This window comes from Danio rerio, chromosome 9 (assembly GCF_052040795.2).
Source record: "Danio rerio strain M-AB ecotype USA chromosome 9, GRCz13ab, whole genome shotgun sequence".
In the NCBI taxonomy this organism is placed as follows: domain Eukaryota; kingdom Metazoa; phylum Chordata; class Actinopteri; order Cypriniformes; family Danionidae; genus Danio; species Danio rerio.
In genome coordinates, this window is record NC_141029.1 from 4,127,501 (window position 1) to 4,155,000 (window position 27,500).

At 37.6% G+C, this 27,500-nt stretch overlaps 1 protein-coding gene across 8 annotated transcripts in view; it reads right to left on the reverse strand.

Moving 5' to 3' along the window:
• The window catches only part of ubr3 (ubiquitin protein ligase E3 component n-recognin 3), a 119,157-nt gene that overhangs the window by 22,487 nt on the left and 69,170 nt on the right, over positions 1–27,500 (reverse strand). For 4 of the 8 annotated variants that reach the window (NM_001423758.1, XM_087266439.1, XM_087266443.1 and 1 more), the window contains 6 exons: positions 14,888–15,037; positions 12,055–12,188; positions 10,395–10,505; positions 9,278–9,478; positions 5,496–5,632; positions 5,091–5,176 (listed from right to left, as the gene is read on the reverse strand). In NM_001423758.1, coding sequence (NP_001410687.1) covers positions 5,091–5,176; positions 5,496–5,632; positions 9,278–9,478; positions 10,395–10,505; positions 12,055–12,188; positions 14,888–15,037 — 819 coding nt within the window. Of the gene's footprint in view, positions 1–5,090; positions 5,177–5,495; positions 5,633–9,241; positions 9,479–10,394; positions 10,506–12,054; positions 12,189–14,887; positions 15,038–27,500 lie in introns of all 8 variants that reach the window. The other 4 variants (XM_087266438.1, XM_087266437.1, XM_087266441.1 and 1 more) reach the window with 1 other exon arrangement.

Here is a 27,500-nt window from a genome sequence, read left to right on the forward strand (position 1 = left end):
ATTCTCTGTAAACCCTAGAGATGGTTGTGCATGAAAATCATACTTAATCAGCAGCTTCTGAAATACTCAGAGCAGCCAGTCTGGCACCAACAACTATGCCTCATTTAAAGTCACTTAAATCTCCATTTCTTCCTCATTCTGATGCTCGGTTTGAACTGCAGAGGATCATCTTGACCATGTTTACATGCCTAAATGCACTGAGTTGCTGCCATGTGATTGGCTTTTTAGTTATTGGCATCAACGAGAAGCTGAATAGGTGTACCTAATAAAGTGGCCGGTGAGTGTATGCTAATTTTATGTTAGTAATTCCACCAAAAAACATGAATTAGTTGAAGGACAATGTGATCATGTGACTGAAAACCCTGTGAAGTGACGTGTTCAGATTTTGGAACCACTACCACTAGAATAATTAAGTTTTGTCTTTTGGTGCGACCCCCCTATTTATCGAAAACATCCAAGGAGAAGAAAAAAAAAATCATAATTTCATATAAAATAAATAGCACGATATAAAGACTAGTGTCCAACAATAAGGAGTATTTGCTCTCATGCTATTTGTATACGATTATTTTTTTGCTGTCACACCATTGGACAAATTTAACTTTGGTTCAAACCAAAACCAAATGCAACCACAGACAATTCGCTCCCACTATGGCCACCAAACGCCACCTAAGTCCTCTTTCTTTGTCAATACTTTTCTATTTTGCAGTTCTCCTGCTGATGCGATCTCTAATGTACTGAGACTGAGTAAATGTGCCGCTCTCTGTGGACGTGTGTTTAATGTAGCTCAGAAAATGGCTGCGCTGCTGGACTGTGAAATCTCTTCAGCTGCGCTTTAGTGTTTGGATTTTTTCATAAGAAAAAAATGAGCGTGTAGAAATGTGTGTGTGTGTGGATGTATGCCGACTGAATGGTCTCGATGGCAAAAATCCAACAACAGCAAACCTGAATCTCCTTCTTTCAGGTAGTCATTATGCGAATACAATAAATCGCACTGCATTATCCTAAAATTAATGGCTTTTTTAATTACTTGACAGTCACTTCTGTTTAAACCATGGATAGTAGAAAACAAGTCACATTGAAAGTCAGAGCTCCTCAACAGGAAAATTTCATTTAGCTGCTGTGGTGTAGGGGTTAGGGTTCAGGGTTTGGTAAAGAGCAAGGCTGAATTTCCTGAAGGCTCCTGCAATCAACCTACTGTGTCCTTAAACACTGAACTGAAGACAGTGAACTTCAATTTGGAGATTATGAAACTGTTCTGGAATTGTAGTTTTCACTTTTGAGACTGATGTGATATCTGAAAAGCAGCAGGGCTGATATACAGCAAATTAAACACATGCAAAACATTAAGTTTGTTTAAGGTGCAGTATCTAAGTTTGACGCCCAGTGGTTCAACTAGGTATTGCACTCCTGATTCAAAACAAACGCAAGCGCAGGTTGCCAGATTGACGACACCAACAGGAGCGAGCCTGACTATCAAACCTAAAGGCTTATTTAAGGCTAATTTAAGACACTCGATAGAAGGAATGTTTTCCATATTAAAAGGAGTTTTTGTCCTAATCAACACCTGAAATTTGTATATTAGAAACGGCTTCTATTTCTAGCAGCGGAACAACAAAACTGTTTACATACATACAAACTAAGTTTGAATGCCGTTTTACATGACATTTAGTGCCATACTACTGAAAGCAGCAGCAGATAGTTCACCTTAAGGCTCCTACACACCGGGACGTTTTAAGTTTGCGTTTATCGTCAGCGTTTTACAAGACGTTTTTCAGTGTTCAAACCCAATCGCTTTTCACTGGCTTCAATCTGAGGAGTATGCTAAATCACTGTTTTGACGTTAAATGGCGCTGCACAACTATAAGCTTCTGACACCCAGTTATAACACAGAAGAAGAGGAGGAAAGGCCATTCTCACGCTTATTGTTAAAGTTACTGGTGACTCGAACAAGCATGGATGGCTCAAGCAGCAACTCTAGCGATGAAGAAATGATTATTGTTCACAGAGCAATAAGCAGCTCCATGTTCATATCGCCTCAGGGCATCTTCTTCAATGTGCATTCGCACTGACAGTTTTTCGCTTTAGCGCCTCCAAGTGCTGCTTATGGTAACTTCAGCAGCTCCGTGCACGTGAACAAAAGTGCCGATTTGATTGGTGGAGAAGGTTTTGACGCGACGCATCAAAACAAAAAAAACGAGCATGAGGCGTTTTTTTTAAGACGCTTTTGCGCCTGACGTTTTGCGCGTTGGTGTGCACAATCACATTGGCACCCGTTATTTAGTCGCGAGGCGTTAAGCGTCGACGCAAATTGCGAGTAAAAAACATCTGTGACTTAGTGCAAGTCAACATATATCAGTGATTCAGCATCTTCATTTAATAATGGTAAAGAGGTTTAATAAGTGTTAACTAGATTATAAACCTTACCACTTTGTTGTGAGTGCACTATTTTGTGCTTCTGAACGGCTGTATTTAAATTTCTGCCATGTTTCGTCTGGTGCCAAACTGCTCATCACTGCAAATCTCATCATGTAGCATGTTGTTAGGACACACGGTTACAATGTAACCTGCTCACACAATGTTTATGTTTGCAATATTTATATTATTTGCTAATTAAGAACCACCTCATGTGGAACTTCGCATTTTGGTCACGGACGCATGCTTTGACAGCCTTTATGACTGAATGAATGAAATATGTGGTTTTCAACAAAGTCAACCCAGGAAACTGAAATATAATTGGCTAAACTGGCATTGGGTGCATTAAAGGGACCAAAACAAAGAGGTTCCGGCACGTAACGCACATTTTCAAAGCAAAATATCTAACTACAGCATCGTTTTTCAGATAAACAAGAATGTTCACTGGGCATGTTTCTTAAATGTCTGAAAACATGTTACGATATTTTATGCTTTAGAGTAGACAAAAATTTACATACATCACCTTTAATTGACACAAAAAAAACTATTATAATGTCAAGATAAATCTTTGTGAACTAGAACTGGAGATATATTTAATACATTTGTATGTGATTTAGAAAGTAGCATAAGGCAAAAACTAAGGTTGCACGATTAATCGGAGGCCAATTTTAGGTACATTTTTGCAATAAAAAATGCTAAATGTACCTAAAAAGTAAATCTCCGGCAACTGTTTTCAGATGGAGCAGCATTTACTAAACAGCAGGGCTTAATTTGTGCTGGATCACACCGGATCCAGAACCTCTGACATCTGATCCGGCACCTTATTTTACTGATCAGCCCTCCTCCCCCGTCCGCTGTTCACTTTCACTTTCTTCCGGGACTCCCCAACCCTCTTCCCCCTCCCTTGCTCTTCAATTTCATCCGTGACAACACGCCACAACCAGGTATCGATTTTCGTGTGCGACATCTCTACATCCTCTGGTAACAAGTCGGATCCATTATCCCAATCTGTTCCAAAACCTCACAATTCACAAATTAAGCACTGCTAAACAGAGTCATTTAGGTGCTAGAGTAAGGAGAGTTTTTTTTTTCTTTTTTAGAGAGACAGAAGTGGGTTTCTTCGGTTAATTTGTCAAGTCTTATCACCTGTGTAAAGCACACTATAGACATCCACAGTGTTCATTTGTGTGTTTTTTGTGCTGATTGTTGGGTTAAAGTGTCAGAGATGAAAGATCATGTTTTCTACAGGTGGTTTGTCAAGCCCACTCACCTGTGTGAGGGACACTCCATTTGCAGTTGTCAGGAATACGTCATTTCACTGACAAGAGTCATAGTTCACAGACAAGCTACGCAAAGATTGTGAACAATTTTATTCACACAATCCTGGAACTGAAGAGAATCGTTCATGACCATTATGAATGTATTTTGTGACTAGTTGCACAAAAGAAGAGATCATGGGAGTGATTTTTGGTTTTAGTGGAAAAGAAAAATAGTAAGAGAAAGAGAGAGAGAGAGAGAGAGAGAGAGAGAGAGAGAGAGAGAGAGAGAGAGAGAGAGAATTTGAATTTTCAACACGCCTTTAATAAACATTTTAAAGACGTTATACAATCAAATGTTACACATAAAAATTAGAAACAGCCTAATGAACTATAAACTCTAAATTTTCATCACAAATTTGACATAAAACTCCTTTGTAACACCAATTTTTTTCAAAACACATAAGATCACCCATTGTTTTGTAATACTGGAAATCAATTAAAATTCTGGATTTCACCAAGTTAAAAAAAATGTTTTTAAACAGCCACTTGAGTTTTGCTCAACTTGTATTTTTCTGGTGTCATAAATTGCCATTTTTGCTTGACCCAAAAGAAAATTTAATAACTGACAAAAAAAAAAAAAAACGTTGTTTACGTGTATACTTATAACCACAAATAAACGTAAGAGAGAGAGAGAGAAAGAGAGATTGACAAAAAATTGACAAAACATTAAAATATAACTATGATGAAAAACTAAAAACTGAATTCAACCTCCAGACTAAACTTAAATGTTATTCGGCCCTAAATAGAACCACACAGTTGGCAAATTATTTATTACTAAAACAATTAAAAGAAAAGCACATTCTTTCTAAATATCACCTCTGTGATCATGACCTAGAAATAGAAAAAGGCAGACATAAAAAATCCTGGACTCCTAAGGAAAAGAGAATATGTAAACAGTGTGACACAAACCAAATTGAGGATGAGACACACTTCCTTCTGTTTTGCCCCAAATACACCACGACAAGAGAAATATTTTTCCCCCAATTTGAAACATTGATCAGTTCATTTTTTAATTTAAATGACTCAGAAAAACTTTACCATATACGCGGAGAGGACGAATTGACATTTAGACTAGCTGCAAAATATGTATACACCCTACACACAATAAGAAATGGTTAATGTAAACTCATGTATCTCATTTAAATAATTTAAACTTTTTATTATTATTATATTTATCAAATGTATTGTTTTTTTGTGTGTGTGTCGTTATATCTTATCTGTATTACTATTAATTTTTCAATGTTTTTAATATATTTTATATTTGAAGTGCTTTGGCAATACTGTACTTAATGTCATGCCAATAAAGCAACTTGAACTTGAGAGAGAGAGAGAGAGAGAGAGAGAGAGAGAGATACTCACTGAGACAGGAGCGTTTGGCAGCTGCACTGGCCCCTCCACTGCATAGATTCCCACCACGATGAACCAACTCAAGCTCCAGATTTGTTCTGAAAGAGAGAGAAAGGAGAAAGAGATAGAATATGTAAAAGTCTGTGGACAAGGCCGACTTAAAACCAAGTATCTACATTTTACAGTAGAACTAAAAAGAAGATTTTAAGATGACATTGGTTCTTTGGTAATTAATATTGTCAATGGTAACCATCACTATATGTGAGAGACACCCGAATGAAATCCTAAAACTCACAATACAACAATGAACACTTGATGCTGTATTGAGAATACTGAAAATAGTTAAAAAAACACTGATCCATCTATTGTTTAAGTCACATATAGATGCAAAGAAAACATTAAATGGCTCTAACTCACCTGGCCACGGAGTACATGAAGAGGAAGTCATTGTCAGGTGACCCAGGGTTCTTCCCATAATCCATGTATTTCTTCTGTGTGGTGTTTTTAATGTCCTTTATAACAGATTCCATCTCTTTACTCAGGTTTGACTCGATCTGGGAAGAGGGAAAATAACTTAACATTTGTGAAGGCATGCGTGTTTTTAGGGGGACGCACCAAAATGAAAATTCCGAACATTATGGATGCACTTGGACAAAATATGAAAATGAGGTGTAATTTTAACAGCGTTGCCATTACAGCACATTAGCGATATTACACGCCAGGGGCGCCTGCAGGATTTTATTCCAAGGTACGCACAAATTCAGCACCGCCCCGCCCTCTTCCACCAGTCATGTCAAGAAACACTGATGCTTGCTGTCAAAGGCTGCATTATTCAAGGGCATTCGTTATGACATAACTTGTTTCCTTTTTGATTTTAATATTTTGCTGAAATCTAAATGTAGAATAAAAGCACATCAGCACCAAGGAAAAATCAGACGCTCAAGACGTAATCTTTAAAATTATGACATTAAAATATTTGCAAATATATGACAGAAAATTGTGATAAAATACAATTAGTGAAGCATTAATTAAATCCTTACTTTCCACTGACCGAAAATCATCCACCCGCACAGTTGAGTAGTGGACGGGCTCAAACAAAAATAAAATTTGTAGCCTATTTTTCTTAGAAATAATGTCTTTTTAAAACCAATTTCGTTTATTGTTTGTCTCTTTGTTCAAGTATTTGTCTTGGTCAGTTATCTTCTAAATAAAGTAGAAGAACCAATAACATTTGAAGTACTTCAAAACCCGCAATATGCTTTAACAATGCCGAACCACGAACTCAACTATAATAAAATAATAATCTTGGCAAAATTAAAGTGAAATGTTCAGTTTTACAGGGGCCTAAATTATACTGTTTTCCCATGTTGCGCCGGTCAATTACAATTTAATTAATTTAATCAAATAATGTGAAAGAGCAGGACAGATGTTTACAAATTCGCATATTCGCAACAACACTGAACATTTACCTCGGTGGAACAAACTCGGTTGAAAGTGTGAGACACTTCAGAAACTCGTGAGAAAGGAGATGTCTGCTTATTTATGCCAGCCTGTCAGATAAACTTGTTTAAAACACCTTGAATGATAGCTGTTCCATGCAAGGAGGCCGCGCAGCAGCTGGATCTGATCTGTCTGATGAACGAGACAGGTTCCCCGACTCAGGTGCTGATAATGAGACTGCGGTATTTGTATTATTAGTTTTAGGCCTTTTGGCAAATGTCTCAATTAAGTTTTGCTGTTTTAAAGAGCGTTTACTCATTTTAACCTTGTTTTAAAACAATACCTATCTGAACAATGATTTTTAGGTGCGGAAAATCCACCAGTAAGACTAAAGCCAATAGATTTCTTTACCCATCTCCCACCATGCAAGTACATACATACTTTAAAACACACACCTTTATTTGTTGTTATTCTTTCTTGCTTTATCAATGTATCGTAGTGTACGCTGTTTATTAATCAATGTAAATTATGTAATAAAAAAATTTAAAAGCGGCATTAATTCGCGCCCTCTCATGGTACGCACTGTGCGTACAGCCGTACACCTGCAGGCGCCACTGTTACACGCAGCAAGAAAAAGACTACAACACTACGTAGAAATGTCCTGTTGGAGAGTTAATTGGGTGGACTTAGATTTTTCGATGAGCATGTGCGATTCATGCATGGATAAGTAAACATGTGCGAAAGATCTAGAGTGTAAAGGTTATTTGCACACTGAATCCAAAAATTTCATCCGTAATTTTTGCACGTTTAAATATAAATTTGACCTCTCGTTGTATTGAGACACAGCCTCTAAAACTTTCGTCCGTCATTAAAAATTCAAACCAGGTACGTTTTCTTCAGTTTTTCGCATCCAAGAAAGCACTTTGAGAGGTGTTTTGACAGTTCAGAGCCGTCGTACAAGCGAAAGGCAAAATACAAAATGTTGTCACCATAGCCACAGATAACTTTATGACAAACACGGTGCATAATAAGAGACAGAATGTGGTGGATAGAATAGTATCCCTATATGCTGGATTCTGTGACTAGCGCACATCTCCCCTGCTGCTGTTTGGGGTGTTTGTGTCCGTACATTTGACGTACAGCCTGCAGCCTGTCCATTATAATCGCCTCATGATCCACTTCGGCCCGTTGCTGTGACATGTCAATGCGGCCGCCATCTATTATAATGTCTGAAGGTACTGCTAGTCTCTGTTCTGAATTTGTTTACGTGCATAAAATTAAGTATCACTTTATAAAAGTAAAAAGCACTTTAGCAATGAGACCAACATGTAAGTACATTTAGACTTGCTTGCAGTTGTTTGTGCATGGTTCTAGGACATTTAGTGTGCTTAGCAACAACACCAGCAGTGTGTAAGTACATTTAGACTTGTTTTCAGTTGTTTGTGTATGGTTCTAGGACATTTAGACTTGTTTTCAGTATTATTAGAAAGTTCACTCACTGTTTCCTTGGTTACTGTAAGAGCTTGTGTGTGTCTCGCGGACGGTTTCGCGCCCCCCCGCCTCAGTTTTTGTTGTTTTTATTGTGGGTACTCTCGAGGCGTGTCCAGCTGAATTCAATCAGCAAGCGCTCAGAGGTGAATTTAAGCAGCTAGTCTCGGCAGCCTCGTGTGAAGACCGACGAGTGTGAAAACCCTCGACTCTACCTGCGCGACTCCACCGAGCAAAGACACCGACAAAGCACTTGAGTACTTATTTATTTTACTTTATCTTTGCAATTATTATTGTTTTCATTGAACTTTTATTATGTGTTTACTAATTCCTGTTGTTACTAACACTGGCAAAGCACGGGAGCTACGCTGCAGGTACAGTTATTCTACAGCTAACTGTATTATTAAAAAAAAAAAAAAAGAATAAAAATGACAAGTGTTTTGCTTCTTACACTTTAAATACCTGAAACTTGCCTACAGCACGTATTCATTGTTGCTCTTATAGTTGTGTAAATTGCTTCATTGTCCATTTGTAAGTCGCTTTGGATAAAAGCATCTGCTAAATGACTAAATGTAAAACACAAGCACTCAAAATTCCACTGATTTCCAGAAATAAACTTTGCTTTTGAGGATAATCTCCCTCTTCTCTATGTAGTATGGGAAGAACACAATCTTCAGAATGGATAATGAATATGCATCGGACTCTATATTTGCTTACATGACAAATTTTTGAATATGAATACGAAAAAAAGGCATACAAAAATTTCAGACTTCAGTGTGCAAAGACCTTAATATTGAGCCATTTCAAATTTTAAAGCTTGTTAAATGTGCACTTCAAAGCACAACAAACCCCCCTTGTACGGTACAAGCCATTGAAATGAACGGGTTTCATAGCGCAGTGCTTTGTTTGTCCAGTGTGAAAGCCGCTTCTCACAGTGCAGGGAGAGCAAAACCAGCAAACTGAAAGGGACACAATTTGGCTCATACACTTATTTATGGCTATTTTTGTCTTTCAGTTTCAGTGACAGAAAATTCAGTACCTCACTAATGTTTGACATGCATATATGACACCAACTTGAGTCTTTGCATTATGAGAAGTTAAACCACAGCAATGTTAGATGGGGCATGAAAGATCACATGAAGGTCAGTGTGGCACCAGCTCTTACTCTGAATCAGAATGGAGGGATGAGATGGAAAGAACAGAAAAGAGGGGATGGGGAGCACTCTAATAAATACCAGAATGGGATCTCTTTGCTTTATGCTGGCTCTTACTGGGAAAATGCCCAGCTGCTCCTGGAGGTCTTCTACTTCTTTCACCAGTGTAGACATGCTCTTGGTACTGGGTGCGTGCCAGGCTCCGGTTTCCATCCCTCGTCCAGGACGACAAGGTAAAACACTGTTTGCAAACTGGCGGCAAAGCGGACAAGTGAACTCGCCTTTATCCACAGAAATCCCCTGAAGAACCTGATCATTCTGCAAAACAAGCAAATACAACAGGTTCGGTAATGGTTGATTTAATGAAGTTTAATGGCTGACTAGTTCTCAAAAACAGGTGATACAGTATCCTTTTTGTCATGATTGGCTAATGTCTCACTGACTATTCATAAAGCATTCAGTCTGCTCTATACTGTTGTTTTTTTCTGTTCTCATGCCATGGTCACACTAGAGTTTGAGCTTGTAGAATTCTGTAGTACAGCGCTGCGAAAAGAGGTGAGATTAAACAAGATGATTAGACATTAAAAAAAGCAGTGATTGCTCCATACTTAAAATTTCTGTACGGAGGTCATGTTTGTGAACAGCAGCTACGCTAATTATTCTCTTTATTCTTTATTTCCACCTGGAGATACTCATCCCGAGGTTCCCAGAGACTATGCAGGGCCACTGATGCGATCCAAGACCTGCGACGAGATGATCCCCAGGTTTCCATAATCCTGGACCAGGCCGTATCCCGAGCAGCCGCTGTGGTGGTCATGGAGGAGTGGAGAGCACGAGACTGATTCGCTCAAGGCACAGACGAGTCTGGACATTTAAAGTACTGTACTACATGATCGGCTTACTTTTGGTTTATCTCAGTGGGTGGTCGAGAGTAACACGCATTGAAATTTTTTCTGGGGCTGGTTTAAACATTAAAATATATGCCTGTAAGTGCTCTATTTTAACTAAAGCTCTATTTTTGTAGATATTTAAGGGTCACTTGATTATAATCAGCTTTATATATATATATATATATATATGTATATATATATATATATAGGTCAAGGACCTATTTTTTTAGGTACTTTCCAGGCCTTGAGTCCATGAGTCTGAAATTCAAGTACTGTGGGAAGCCTTTATTATTTTAGACACCTCTAGTGTGGTGATCAGTTATGAAGAGCTGACAAACTCTCACCCGTAAGGACTCCATGTAGGACTTGTGACAGTCTATATGCAGAGTGTGGCCACACGTCTGCACATACACCCCTCCGTCCCAGCCAATAGACACAGACTGCAGACAGGAACTCTGGGGAAATTAAGAAAATGAAAAGACTTCTTTAAAATCACCCACAAGCTACTAAAGAGATTTAACAACAGATTCTAAAATAACGCTAAACAAAAGGCTTACAAGGTGAAACAGTGATAACCTGCAGCAGGGAAAATGTCAAAGCGTGGGAGACTTTTTACAATAAACATACCAGCAAAGTACTGAACACCTAAATAAAACAATCACTTAATTATCTTTTTTGTTGTAATTTGAATGAATTGACATAATTCTCGACTTGCATACTGATTTTGATACTATATGATGAGAAGCATGAGATTTAGGATGCAGCTTTGTCTTTTCTGATGCAATGAAAGGAAGCAGATTTCATATGTGGCCTATACTAGACAGAGGAATAGAAGCATGATTCACTTATTTATAGTCCATTATAACTTTGTTATGAAATAAACGTACGTGTCGCCAGATCTTCTCATTTAAGCCCTCAGTTTAACCGTGCTGCAGTTGTTCAAGTTAAATTCAGTCACAGCAGGCTGTCATGTACTATTTGTGTTCAGTTCACTGAATCACGCTTGCGCAGTTTTACAAGTTCACCGCTTCTCGAATCTGATCTCAGTGTACTGTTCTAATAACTGAATAACTCAGTATATATCGATTGATTTCGAGATAGAGGGAGTATCAGGCATGTTAAAAAGTATGTTGTTTGTTGATAATTGCAATAACGTTAATGGAGACAAGAATCTTTCAAATGATTCAGTTTGATTTGGTGAATTAGTTCAACCGGTTCACTTAGAAGATCCGGTTAGAAATAATAATTTGTTCACGATTGTGATCACTAATATAGAAATAAAACCCATTATTGGGCACAAAAGTGTTAAATTAATACTTTTAAGTATCTGCTCGGGTCGTATTTAATGCTGTCATGTCCAGCCATTTTGTCACGGGAGCAACAGCGGGGACTGATTGAAGAAGAACCAGCTTGATCTGGCCAGTGGCATCAGGATTAAAGACTCTAAGGTGCCGTACGGGTCAAACACCTGGCAGCACGAAGTAAACAGATTTACTTATAAAAGACTTACAGTGTGTATTAAATACATTTACAAAGGTAAAAACGAAGGACGTTTTTGCTATAATTTATTTAGTTAGTTAGTTTTGTTTATACACAACACAGTTTGTTAATTTTGTAATATTGTTTTTTATTTTATTTTAGTTAACGAAAATGTTTTTCAGTTCTAGTTTTCATATGTTCGTTTTCGCTAACTATAATAACCTTGGGATGAAGATAGTAAAGGCCTCATCTGATTGGTCGGATTTGGATAATATATGTATTCCACACACAAATCATGGCACATTAAATTAACTTCAATTATCATACTTCTCTGCATTAAAGATGTTGCATATACTATTATTGCGATAACGATTCTTTGATATATCGCAATAACAATACTTAGATATACAATGCCCCATGAAACAGCTCAAACAATGTCACCATTGCGTTTAAAATAGCAGTTTAATTTGGTTCACACTGAATGTAGAATTCACTCATGTAAAACACTGACGTGTGTATACATACATCTTTAAAATAGCGTTGCATAAGGGACAGCCTGACATCGTGTGTGGCTCCACATGTGTCCTCAGGGTAGATGTGTTCTTCGTCTGTGGTGGGCAATCGCTTTGGCATGTCACTACGACAACGGTGACCCAAAACTGAAACACACACATGCATACACACTCTTTAGAAATGGCAATCACAAGCTAATTAGTTGCCTTCCTAACATTTACAGCACTCGTCTGCATGCAATCTGCATACTATAACGAAGTTTCATGTCAAATTCAAACACTGTGACAGACGTCAGGGTCGACAGGGTCACACTGCTTCCAACACTGTGAAATTCCATCTTGATTTCACAATCACAAATTGGACAAATCAAAGCCGAGGAATTGTACATAAAACAGAAAGTTAATTTTATCACAGCAGCGTGGCAAGAAAAGACACTTGATAAATAAAGCAATTAAAACATGGTTGCTAAAACCAGTAGACTAAACGGGCAAATTTAAAGAGCAGTTAAAGAGCTCCAGTAAACTGGACGTGATGAGACCAAGAAATAAAGGCTGAATAAAAAGTTTGGAATCAGGACAGTTTTTGTAATGTTTTATAATACGTTTATTCCACTGACATTATGGAGCAAGATCAGTGTCAAAAATTAATAATTTACAAAATAAAAGTCATGCACAGCACATGGAAGAACTTTACAAATTCCATTTTGTAAATTCATTCATTCATTTTCAGCTTAGTCCTTTTATTAATCAGGGGTTGCCATAGCAGAATGAACCACCAACTTATCCAGAATATGTTTTATGCAGCAGATGCTCTTTCAGCTGCAACCCATCACTGGGAAACACCCATACACTCCAATTATTTAATTCAAAACAATTCAAAAACACACACCAAACACTAGATAGGGTATGTACATTTTCCAATTCGATCTGTGTATTAGTGCTGGGCAAAAATTTGGAGCCCCAAGAATCTCAAAATTAATTAATTTACAATTTTAAAGTCATATGTGTAGAGCGCATTTACAAAAAATCCAATTAGTTAAATCGAAACGCAGATTATAAATACACACAAAACACTGTGTATTGGATTTGCGTATTTTCCAATTGAATTTTTGTATTTATTAGTGACGAGCAAAAATTTATGGACCCAGATCAGTCTCAAAAATAATACATTTACAAAATAAAAGTCATGCATGCACAGCGCAGCTCACATTTAAAAAATCCTATTTGAAAATTCAAAACACAATTCATAAATACACACAAAACATTGTGGATTGGATTTGTGTAGGGCAAAAATGTATGGAGTAGGATCAGTAAAAAAAAAAAACATTTACAAAATAAAAGTCATATGTGCACAGCGGAGTTTACATTAACAAAATCTAATTAATAAATTCAAAACACAATTCATAAATAAAAACATAACACTGTGGATTGGATTTGTGTAGGGCAAAAATGTATGGAGTAGGATCAGTTTAAAAAAATGTAGAAAATAAAAGTCATGCATGCTCAGCGCAAATCCAATTTGAAAATTCAAAACACAATTCATAAATACACACAAAACACTGTGGATTGGATTTGTGTATTTATTAGTGTTGGGGAAAATGTATGGAGTAAGATCAGACTAAAAAAATAATACATTTACAAAATAGAAGTCATATGTGCACAGCGGAGTTTAGGTTTACAAAATCTAATTAATATATTCAAAACACAATTCATAAATAAAAACATAACACTGTGGATTGGATTTGTGTAGGGCAAAAATGTATGGAGTAGGATCAATTTAAAAAAATGTACAAAATAAAAGTCATGCATGCTCAGCGCAAATCCAATTTGAAAATTCAAAACACAATTCATAAATACACACAAAACACTGTGGATTGGATTTGTGTATTTATTAGTGTTGGGGAAAATGTATGGAGTAAGATCAGACTAAAAAAATAATACATTTACAAAATAAAAGTCATATGTGCACAGCGGAGTTTAGGTTTACAAAATCTAATTAATATATTCAAAACACAATTCATAAATAAAAACATAACACTGTGGATTGGATTTGTGTATTTACACTTTGGATTTGTGTATTAGTGCTGAGCAAAAATGTATGGAGCCAGATCAGTCTCAAAAATAATACATTTACAAAATAAAAGTATTTTGTGCACAGCGCATTTTGCATTTTCAAAAATCCAAATAGTAAATTTAAAACTCATAAATGTGGATTGGATTTGTGTATTTTCAATTTGATTTGTGTATTTGTTAGTACTAAGGTAAACTGAATAACGATTAATCACATCCAATACAAAAGTTTGCTGTGACTTAAAATATGTATGTGTATTGCTTATATTTATTAATTTTGTTTTTATGTGGGTGTGTGTATTGCATTCTTTATATAGAATGTAATTAATCGTGATTAATCTGTGTCTAGTGCATGTATTTATGAATTGCGTTTTGAATTTGCAAACTGGATTTGTGTATTTATGAATTGTTTTGAACTTTCTAGTCATCTCAACTTAAATCAAACTTACAAAGATATTAGTCACAGATATTAGCAACTTAAAAAACAATATTAGTAAATTGGATTTTTTGGCATTACATGTTTTTACAGTGCAAAAAAACATGCACGAAAAGCTATTTTCTCTTTTTCTTAATGCAATCCTCATATTCTAAATCCAATGATCAATTGATGAAGAGTTAAATTCCTGCCCTATATCATGACTACATTGTCTGCTCAAAACAAAAGTTTGTCTTTGATATGGTGTCATTAACAAATCTTGCTATTAATGCTGGCTTAAGTGATATTGTTCAGGGTTGATGTACACATGAAAACATGATAAATGCTGGATTTTTAGTACCTGACGAAGCCTGCAGCAGAACCACCAGTCCTGTGGGTCTGTCTTCAGTGGACGGTCCACTCTGACCACAGATCACACAGTCATAGAGAACCTCAGAGTCCAAAGATTCCTCAGAGCTGACGTCCATTACAGCATCTGCTTCAGGGGACTCTGTTGAAAAAAACAACAACAATAACTTATCAGTGGAATTATAGAGCAGGAAATCTTTTAAGACTGGAAGACCACCAAAATAAAAGCTATGAAGGCATTCAATGTATAAAGCATGAATGAAGGGATAGGGTACAGAATACATAGATACACGATACATCGATTAAATCAAGCCGAGTTTGAAGCACTCAAAGAAATAGTTCATCAAAGAATAAAATCTCTAAGGTTCACAACTGTGTTTTACTCCCTGACTCAATGAGAGCAATTTTTGGTTGGCCAGATTTTCTGGAGACTCTCAACCAAATTGTATGTTTACCTGTTTAGTATGGCATAAACACAGCTAAGAAAGTTACCCTTTGATTCTGGAAGAAAAATGTTAGGCCTCTTTTCTGACTGCCTTCTTGCACTGGTTTATTGGAAAGAATTAAAGATGCCACCTCTGGGAACTCTGCAAAATTTGATCAAATGTGGGATCCAGTCTTTTTCTTAACACAACACAAGGACTAATAATGTTGTTTAAATTGTGAGGACTTGTAAGTTTTCTTTACATCATTTGAGGTGTCTTTTTGTGTCACCATTTTTCCTGGTTTCTTGCTTTATTTTTACATTTTCACAGATTATTAATAAAAAAAATAAATAAATAAATATTAAAATTACCTAGCAATTTACCCGTCCTCAAAAACCCCTTGGTGTACATTACTTTCTGTCAGACAAAAATTATTTATACATTTGATCCTGACCCTTTTATGTTGTATAAAAGGTATAAAAGTGTGGCTTTTATTTTGAAGCTTTTAAAAGCACAAACATGTGAGAAAAATAAACTAAAGTGGATATTTGTGTTTTTGTAACAGAACTGTTTATATTTTTTTAATTAAAAAATCCAGTCGCCAGGCCCGGATGGGCTAATCGGGAGAACCGGGAGAATTCCCGGTGGGCCGGTCTGTTTTTTGGCCGCGAGGGCCAGTGTCCCTAGCTGCTTGCACTCTCAGCGGTTCCACTTTTTTCATTTATTTGTTTATTTGACCATAACCTCACTTGTTTTTATCCATTATTTTGCCACAGCTCCGCTCTTTTTATTTATTTTCTCGCAGCCCCGTGAGCAAAATGCAGCCTGCAGGTTAATGATGATGCAACTGTCATTCCACCCCAAACAGCGGCACCTTAGTAAATATTAATTAATATTAATAAATATTACACCTGCTCAATAAAAAACAGATGATTCACTACATTAATAAATCTGACATAACTTTTTTTTTAAATCTTAAAAGGGGAGAAAAAGAGTAGGGTTAAAAAAATAAAATAAAATAAATAAATAAATAAAAAAAAATAAAATAAAAAAAAGAGTAGACATCAATAGCTGCCGATCCGAGATCGACCCTTAGCAGAGTATAATATATTTTTTTCATTTACAGTGTTAAGACATAAAATACTGTCTGGGTTACTTATGTAGGGGTACATATTTGTGTGTGTGTGTGACGACCGTTACAAAGGTCTGGATATCTATAAAGAATTATTGTTCTCATATTTATGAAAAAAACATTTGAAGTTCTAAAGCAGCTGTGTCCTTGAAAAAGACATGTTAGTGTCATTAGAAACTGAATTGTAAATAACGTTATTTTAATATATTCAGTCATCGACTGAGGTGGGCTGGTCTAAGGCTTTAAACTCCAGAGCTAAAAAGGAGTCCCACTCCGGCCCTGCCAGTCGCTGAATTCTAGAGTTGGATAAATAAAATCAAAAGCATAGTTTCACATTTAAGAGCAAGGGACGCCTCCTGGTGGTTCGGTGGTATGTGTGTAGATGATGTTTGCTGGTATACTCTGATTATGTTATTCCCACCCTTTATCAAAAGAATAAAAATATGGTAGAAAATATTTTAATGGCATGATAAAAAAGCTCATCTACTTGTTGGCTTGAGGGTGAGTAAATTATGGGGTAGTTTTTATAATTTTGGTGAACTGTTCCTTTAAAAACTACAAAAAGTAGACTTTTGTACATGAATATGGCTGTGATTCATTACCACAGCATCCACATGTACCACGGTCCAACCACTGTACTATTCATTGTAACAAGGATTTAGTGTTTTCATATTAAATAAAAGCAAAACTCAGCAAGCGATCAAGCATGTGAGCCTGAGAAGGCGGCGTAAAGAATCTAATAACTGAACATGAATTATGAACGAAGCAGATTGGCAAAACTTAATTAGTTCCATAATGTGGATCTGAATGACTTTTTTGCCCTCTTGTGGTTAAATGAACAAACAGTCAATGGAGGTTCAGGCGGTCACGCATTAAAGCACTAACAACAGAGCTAATGTTGTGTGGACCCTGTTGTCTAAAGAGAATATTCTGTGGTCTGTGAAGGTCAATATTAAAACACAACAACTGTTCATGTGACTAAATTATTTAAATATTGTACAGTATATTTACATTTGGGACTGTTCACCAAAAAATGAATGTTTACTCGCTGATTTTTCTTCCTTAAGTGGTTCCAAAACATCATATTCTAAACTTTCTTTATTCTGCTGAACGCAAGAGAAGATATTCTGAAGAAAGCTGAAAACATGCAACCATTGACCTCACCTAGTGTAGCCCACCGGTCCTACAGCACCCAATCCGCTCTGAGCTTGGATCGAACCGGCGATTCTGTGCATGGGAGTTGGTTGCTCTAACTAGGAGGCTAAAGACCATGGCCTCTAGCATCTGATGCTAGAGCACCTTTTGAGGTCAGAGAAGTAAGGTTTACTTGCATAGCATGTCATTAGCTGTCGTAACGTCGTAACCTCACTCCAATCCCGGACGAGCCCCCACGTTTAACTCACCGGTCCTACTGCACCCAATCAGCTCTGAGCTGGGATCAAAGCAGTGATTCTTTGCATGGGAGTCAGTTGCTCTAACCATGACCTTTAGCATCTTTTGCTAAAGCACCTTTTGATGTCAGAGGAGTGAGGTTTACCTGCCTATCGCTTCACTAGCTGGCCTCAGTTACAGTATGAAAAACAAATACTATGGAAGGCAAGGGTTACAGGTTTCCTGCTTTTTTCCAAATATCTCCTTTAGTGTTCAACAGAAGAAATGCTAAAGGAAGAGTACATTTGATGAAAGAATTTGGTGACAAAATTATCATTTGTCCCATGAAATTAAAATTAACATTCATTAATGTTACTTTTAAGGCTATCTATTAGCTAGTGTGCTCCAAAACCAATGACTGTAAAAAATATGGACGACGCGACAGCCCTTTTTCCCATTGAACGCCTTGAGGGCAAAACGCCTGCTTGACGGGCACAAACTGTCGCAAAAGACTGCTGAAATTGGAGCCAGACATGCGCAGAAGGATTGTCTGATGGAGCCAGAGGAGGAGCCGCGAAAATGAGCAGAGTCGAGCTTCCAATCAAACGCTTTATGTAAAATCAACTACGCCCCCCGAACTTCTCAGCATGCGTTTGCTGTCATATCAACACAAATGGATGTAATAACGTTAACAAATATGAGGGTTTTACATATTCAATCGTGCCAGCTCCAGGCCGCAACACATAACTTACTCGCGGCGTCGCGGGCTGATTCCGGCTCGCATGCGGCAGCGCCTGCTCGCTCGGCCGCCGCATCTGGCTCGATTGACTCGGGCTGGAATCGGGCAGTGAGTCCAGGCATCCGGAGTAGGTCCAGCAGAGGTAACATTAGTCAGTCTGAGCTCTAAGAGATAAGTCTCTGGCAGGCGAGAATCTAGCCGGAACTGTGTTTTGCTATCTGGGTGGCTAGGCGTGTATCAGCAAACTAATAAAGCCCGAAAAAAGCCCTGAACTTAGCGAATAAATATATCTATATATTATATCTGTATGTCAGAAACTATAGTTTACTGCTGAACTCATTTTGTCATGGTAAAATAACACAGAAATCGAATAATAACATTTCAGTCTACTTCAGTCTCCTGCCGAAGCTCAGACGCCGCGCTTTGAGAAACTGTCAATCACAGCTGTCAATCACGATGACACGCCCAGCATTAAATTACTGCTAAAAACAAACTGTTTACAAAAATGAAGATCTGCACCTATTTCAGCACAATAACCAGTGCCTTAATCGACCAGAACCATCTTTCGGGACATTTTATTGCAAGTGTAATATTTTTTTTTATTTGGGCTCAAGTCTCCTTCATTAACACGGAGGAGGCGGGCTTTATGACTTGTACTGCAGCCAGCTCCCAGGGGGCGATCTAACGGCCGAAACCTTCACTCAAACGTAGGCTTGCGGCACACTTGTCCAAAACAGTGACAAAATTTACGTTTAAAAATTATAACACTGATAACAACATCTAAAGCTGGTAGTTTGTCACTTCTGCTTAAATGAGTCAGCATTTTCTTCAAATCACCTCATACTTCAGTTTTTCCATCAAATCTTGACCAATCAAATGCTCTATAGTATGCGACAAGCCCCGCCCATTCCCTTCGCATTTGCTTTTTTTATTTTCCGGCAGCTAGCTCTCTGCAACTCTCACATGGTCCCCCACTGAAATTAAGCAGGGCTGCGCCCGGTTATTACCTGGATGAGAGACCACATGGGAAAGCTAGGTTGTTGCCGGAAGTGCTGTTAGTGAGGCCAGCAGGGGGAGCACAACCTGCGATCTTGCTTTGGTCCTAACGCCCCATTACATCGATCGGGACTTTATATTGCTCAGTGAGTGGCGTCTTTCGGATGAGAAGTTAAAACTGAGGTCCTGATTCTCTGTGGTCTTTAAAAACTGAAGTCCTTCGAAAAAATAGTAGGGATTTATCCCTGGCATCCAGGCCTAATTTGCCCACTGGCCTCTGTCCCCATATCATTGGCTTCATCACTCTTGTCTCCTCTCCACCAATCAGCTTGTGTGTGGTGTGCGATCTGGCGCAATATGGCTGCCGGCGTGTCATCCAGGTGGATGCTGCACACTGGTGGTGAATGAGGAGATTCCCCTAAAAGTGTAAAACGCTTTGAGTGTTTAGAAAACCACTACATAAATGTATGGAATTATTATTACTATTATTATTATTATTATTTGATGCACTTGAGCTCAACCACTCTCACTGGCAGAGCTGTGAGAAAAACATACCACTATTGGATGTTTTTTTTTTAAGGGGGAGGAGCTACTTTATCTCCCACCCTTTCTTGATTTTCAGTTGAGATGACGTCAAACATAAAATAAATAAAAATAAATAAAAATAAATATAAATAAATAAATAACGCACATTTGCAGGAGGCCTGAAATGCATTATAAAGTAACACAAACAATGCTACAATACACACAAACACCCAACCAACAACAAAAAAACCTTCCACTCCAGAATACACATCAATTTTAGTCAACTCAATGTGAAAAAATAAAAATAAACTAAAGTGTCATTTAAATCCAAATAGTTTTTCCATACTTTTAAAAACGGCTTATATATGCTACTTTAACCTGACAAATATCTGGGGATTATTTATCTTTACTCAAATCCCTCCTTGATGTTAAAATACCTGCTCAATTTTCGAGCAAATGAAGGCTTTTGTAAATGTCAGCTCACGTTTGGAGAGATTTATGGCTTAAAGAGCACCGACAGACAGAGATTCTATGGGGAAATGAAAGGTTTGTGCTGGAAAGCTAATGTGACAGTGTTTGCCCGAGGCGTCTGTCGGGTACAATATCAACTCTACAACAGGGCAGACTCCAGTTCTCCACTAGTTCTCACATGTGGACAATTCATGACCTTGATGAAGTAAAAACGGGTCTAATTTTAGAACAGCGTGACTTGTTTTTGTTGTTTTTAATCGATTCTATTTCTTTATTTTCATCCGAAAATAAAGGATTCAGCAAAAATAGCAGAGTAGATCCATAGACCAAAGAAAACTCAAGAGCTAATACAGACAACACAGCACTCAAGCTCTTGTTGTGCACTAAAAAAGATTAATACACTGAACCAAATAAACAAAACTAGGCCATTTTATTTGAAGGTGGCCATCATTTAACTACTGAGAATTATTACATGCACTTACTTGGGTTAGGGTTAGAACATGGGTTAGGGTTAGTTGCTTGTATTTATGCAAAATTAATTGGAAGCATAGTAGCAAGAATTTCAAACGTGTAGCAAGGATATCTTAAAATAGGGTTAACCAAAATGATGAAGCAGTAAATATCATTTAAAGTGTGGATCACTTGATATCTATGCTAATTCTATTTCTTAACTCTTTGATTTAGTGGCTAATTCGTCCAATTTCATTCATAGATTTTATTACGACTTGCTCGTCCCCTGATGACAGTTAGGCTTAGAGGTGGGGTTTGGTGCCACGCCTTCTTTTTAAAATCGTACACTTTCAAATGACTGAACTCAAAGTTTGTATGAATTAGCAAACACATCAGCTTCATTTGCATTAAGTCTGCATAATTATCGGTGTGGCCACTTGATTAACAGCTATGTCTCGCTGCTCGCAGTCTCGTAGCTCTTAGCTGATTCCGGCTGATTAGCTGCTGAACTCTGCAAATAAATCGTATTTTTGTTTTGTTTTATGTGGCTTTACACAGTCAAATGCCTTTTGGGTTTATTTTCTACAATTATCAGATAATATGGCATGCTGTGCATTTAATTGTGTCCACAACCCTTTCAAGTGGCCTCCATTTGCCAGGTCAAATTCTTTTATACTATTATCTATAAATGTTTTTATTTTATTTGAGATAATAATTTTCTTTAGAACTGTACTGCACTCCAGAATCAGACAGATTGATTAGCTGCAGGCTATTGAACAGTCATCTGAAACATTGTCATATTATGCCTGGATTTCATAAATAGCCTTGGATTTACTAACACAGACTGTATCTGAAGTATTTGGAAGTAAAAGCTCATCTAAGCAAAATGCTAGCAGGCATCTGCAGCTTCGCTCCACGTTTTAGCCCATTACGATTAGCCACGCCCACTTGTAGCTTAATTTGAGCTCTTCAGAAACCTATTGGTGAGGTCACGGATAGCACGTCTATATTTTTTCACAGTCTATGGTATAGATACATTTAATGAAAAAAAAAAACTGTTAAAAGGGTCTAAAAATCCTAAAAAATATATGTTTTTTTGACTCTACACATGAAGGACCCTATTATACACATGGTGCAATAAGGCGCAAGATGTGTTTGCCATGATTTGTTGCCATTTTCAGACCAGCGCAACCCTAATTTTCCTGTTTTACGCCATATTGTTTAAATAGCAAATCTATCCTAAAGTCCAGCGCAGAGTGCGTTAGTTGTGCGCCACGCTTACACATTGCTTAATACACACACAATGTACAGCAATACACAAATATCTTTACAAATGAAAAAGTATTAAAGGATTAAAATATTACAAAAAGTGTTTTTAACATAAATATAAAAAACACTGCCTCCATGCCTTCATCTCGGGGGGCTTTTTTCAGTTTAATCACTAGAACTTTGTACAATGTTATTATTATTAGTATTATTTATTTTAGGCATATTTATATGTTTAATTTAAAAAAAGCTTGAGTTTTGTCCAATTTGTCCAGAGACTCTGATTGGTTTATTCCCAAATTACACCCAGAACTCATTAAGAGAATAAGCTCAACCCTGTTCGACCATGCGCCACGGCACACACTGTATTATTCCGTCCTTAAAACAGCAAAAGTAGATTCGGATTTGCCTTTAATGCTTTTGTGCCATGCACTTTAGACTTTGCGCCTAGATTGTTAAAATAGAGCCCTAAGCGTTTTCCACCCAGCTAAAAAACTTCCTTTAACAGCATTAATGGTACAATATAATCAAAATAGAGGTTGGTTTTTCTGTAAACTGTCCCATCCCTACTCCCTACTATAGGAAATCTCCATTTCACTTTACAATGAGTGATGAAGTTCATGCGATAACACATTAATAGCAGAGGCCCAATGTTTAGATAAACTTGCTTCTAACATTATGCTAAAAGCAAACAAAAGCTGATCAAAAAAGTTTTAAAGTAGACCACACTTTATGCAAACAGTAAAGGCAATTGAAAGTATATTAGACACTTAAATTCTCTTTAATTAAGACTGCACTATAGCTGAATTTTGCGCAGGCATTATCAAACGCAATACTTTCTCTAAAACCCCTTATCAGTTTTCTGTTTTCTTAGTCTCCATTTTGCCCAGTACCGCTCTGACACTCATGACCATATACACAGATGCCTGCAGCACTGGCCCAATTTAGCTCATTATAATTCCAGTGCAAATATCCATGGCCAAAGTGACCTTTGATTCAAATCTGGAAAACAAATGGAGCCTGTAAAAGCAGAGCTGAAGAGAACGCTTTATTCTGACAGTCGCAGACACACGCACATCTATAATGCAGACACCGCTCAATGTCAGCCAGGACATCAGCCCGGCGGGGTCTCAACATCGTATTTCATCTTGATGTGTAACGATATGCTTAAAGTCATGATTTGATACGCATCATCATGCTAAACTCACAAAACTTCTCACAATAAGTCAAACCAAAATAAAAAGGCTATTATTATTACAATTATCCGTACTTATAAAAACATACTGTATTTTAAAAGGAACACTGTTAATTAAAATATTAAATTGGGTAGGGATTAAAATGACTATTATATATTATTTAAATGATTTCATTAGATTTACTTTCAATTTTCAAATTTATAACAGGTCAAATAGCAAAATAATAAATCACAACACTTATTTGTCTAAAAGGTTTTGTGTTTCACATGTATTTAATTGTTCTGTTTAATATCGTACGCATTTTAATTCTGTAATCATATGCCGCAAACCCTGGCCCGGGTGGAAGAGGCGTGCCAGAGAACGGTTCACTTGGGCTCAGTAGTGTGAGTGCAAAGCGTGCCTGAGCCCGAAACTGAAGCCGAGACATGACTTTACGAGATTGTTTCATATGGATTTATTAATCTTTCTTACTGTTGATTGAACGCAAACATTCGTAGATTATTAAAGACGCAAACCCCTCACTGCACGACAGCTGCACCTTCAGCAACCCTCCTAATATGTGCAGCACGAGCACTTTACGATTGTTTATAAGCGTCAAAAGTGGTTAAACAGTTCTGCGAAATATTTGACTGCGTGTCACTGCATAACAAACGACTAAAACGATATAACTAAAGAAATCTCCTCTGTGCTGAGCGAGAGCGCTTACTGAACCGCCCATCATCATGACGTAAGCGTGCCCAGGCCTGAATGTAATGGGCCATCAGGGGAGACGGGGAGGGGGGACAAGCGTGCTTCGGCCCCTTCCAAGGCAACTGTATATAGTGCGAGTACGCCCTGCGACGTTAAACCGAGGTCCTGACTCTCTGTGGTCGTTAAAAATCCCAGGATGTCCTTCGAAAAAGATTAGAGGTTTAACCCCGGTTTTCTGGCCAAATCAGCCCACTGGCCTCTGTCCATCATGGCCACCTAACCATCCCCATGATCATAATTAGCTTCATCTCTCTGTCTCTTCTCCACCAATCTGGTGTTGTGTGGTCTGACACAATATGGCTGCCATAGCGTCATCCAGGTGGATGCTGCACACTGGTGGTGATTGGGATTCTCCCCCAAAAATGTGTAAAAAGATTTGAGTGTTCAGAAAAGCGCGATATAAATGTATGAAATTATTAGTATTATTCTCCATATACCCTATTAAGACCTTGCTGCTGTTTTCCTGTTTTATAAGGGTGTCATGATCCTCCAAATCCTCGATTCGATTACATTTTCGATTCTAAAGGCACGATTCGATTCGATTTTCGATTATGAATAATTAATTAATGAATGACCAATTAATCATTTGTAGCCTACCGTTTAAACTACCTGACCTGCATGGTCTTTGTTTTACCCATAAACAAATCATACAGTAAATGAATAAAGGCAAGACACACACATAATTACCACCTGTCAATCACTTTTTCTGTGAGACTCGTGAATAGGCAGTGATCGGTGTCGTTATAATGGCGTCGGTAAAAAAGACACACAACCAACAGGAACCAGCCAACAGTATCTGAGGTGTTCGCTAAAATGACAAAGTACAAGTGAGTGAAAGATTGAAGCAGTCCTCTGACTGCCTGGACCTGCTGTCTCAAGCGCATGGCTGTGTGTGCGTCTGTGTCTGTGTGGTCACGTGATGTGCATTTTCAGAGGTAGAGAGGAAGGAGGGCTGCTCAGAAATGCTACACGCCACTGTGGATGTCAAATCGTTGTTGTTCTAAAATGCCATTTAAAAACAAAGACAGTGTAAACAGGGTCTGAGTGTGTACTTTTCGTGAGCGGATTTGCAACGGGGGCGGGCGGAGGATCGCGATGCTGGTGTTGTCTATCGGACGAACCGTAATACGTACATAGCAGAGCTTGCAAAACTGTGTTTTTTTTTGTCGACAACACGAACGTTGTCAACATAACTCACTGGAAATCCAAAATGCTTCCACACCGGCGACTTCATTGAAAGAGGAGAGGATTTAAGCTCTGTCGACGGGTCTCCTGCTTCTGCAGTTTAACAAGCACTTCAACAAGCCTGTTTTTTTCCCGCTTGGCAAGCCAAGCTGACGTGACATGGGGCGTGGCAGCATCGACGATTCTATTTTTTGATTCGATAATCGAAATTGAGCATAAATTTTATTAAAAATCGAAATCGTGACACCCCTACTGTTTTATATCAAACTAATCTGGAAATTACGGTTGTGTGGCGTCACTAGCATGAACACAAACTAGATTTGAACATTCTTCTAAACATTTGGGATAACGCAAGTACACAGGTCAGCAATATAAAAATAAATAAGTGTTACCTAGTGGTTTTTGGATATTTTAACAAATAAATTGTACATATTGTGCTTAAAATAATTAACATTTCCTGCATGGTTCAATTACTGTTAAACAACAGTCAGATGTCAGAAAAATGACATCCATAGCAGGACATGATGTTGACTATATTTGGATATTATAGTGAGGTTTAAATGAAAATGTAACCACGTTGTCACTATGTTCTCCCGGCATTAAGCAGAAATGCCCTAAAACTCAACAATACAGCCCCTGAGAATCACACACACACACATGCTGCTGCTAAAAAGGCCTGAGGGAGTGTGTCGGGCAGATCAGAGGCAATCCGTCTCCTTTCCTTCGGAGAGTCAGATCACAGCCCACAGTTTTAGCCTTCAAGGACTTCAGCAAGATTACCACGTCCTCTAAAGTCAACGTCTCTGTGTGCATTTGCAAGTAAACGCAGTAATGAAGCACAACATGTAATTAACTCAATTATAAAGAACACTTCAATTGGAGACCTATTTGGAAAAATATATTTACACAAACACGTCTTCGTTCATAGATGAAGTAACATTTGTAACCAAAAGTGCATAAACCATTATTAAAACTCCAAACATATGGTAATAACTCAGAACTTTGGCATAAACGATACTAAAATTACTTTATAGCAACAGTACTTTTACTCAACAACAGTTTTTTGTAGCTTCAAAAGGTGTAGCATGATGCTAGCAATGTCAAGGTTATGGTCCGGGTGAACAGGAATCAAGAACCTAAAGTAAATGTCTACCACCTTCTATATATAATATCAATCGATCAGACGCTGCACTTTTCACCTCATTGATTTCCATTCATAACATGGGTGCAACGATACAGACTCTTATGGTTTGGTTCAGTTTTTTGTTTTAGGATCACAGTTTTGGTATACTTAAACCTTATAAAAGGGATTTTAGCACAATAGGTCCCTTTTAATCATATATAGATACCTACGGTATGGGCTTCGGGTCCCATGTATTCACGTGAAAGAATCCTGAACTTTAGCATTCAATGATGGGACATTTAATCGCATGTTTCAGCGCAGGGACACATATTCTAGCTTGCACAGAGCCAGTTCAGAAAGTAATTAAAGAAATGGGTAAAATGCAAACTACAATTTAAATGCAAAAATGGTAAAAAAGAAAACACAAATTCCTTATGCATATTGAACCGCGGAGATCGTATTGAACACTATATTATATTGAGTATTACAGCATATCCAATTCATATGTATGTCGATGCGCCAGATCAGATAAGCAAGTTCATGCGACAAGTAGGGTCGCCAAAAGTATCGAGTTTGGTACCAATTTGTAGACATTTGAACCCTAACGTTTTTAAAATTACAGTACCGCTTGGTACTAAACTCAATATTTTTGGCAACCCTAGAGATAAGTTTCACATGATACTGCGTTTAAGTTTGGTGAACTCCAACACTGGGAGTACTCATGTTGTGAATGTGCGAGACCAGTAGAAGCTCAAAACGTGACTGCTCTGCACTTTAAAATACACAACAATCGCTCATTTTTAATGCTTCAACTTGTTTAATCCGGCCCCTTTTGGACCAACGTCAAACCAAATTTTACATCCTCAAACTCTAGGTTGACCACAAATATCCCATAAAGAGATAGTTCACCCAAAAATGAACATTCACTCACTATGTATTACGCTGTTCCCATTATTTTTGGATTTCTTTTTTTCTG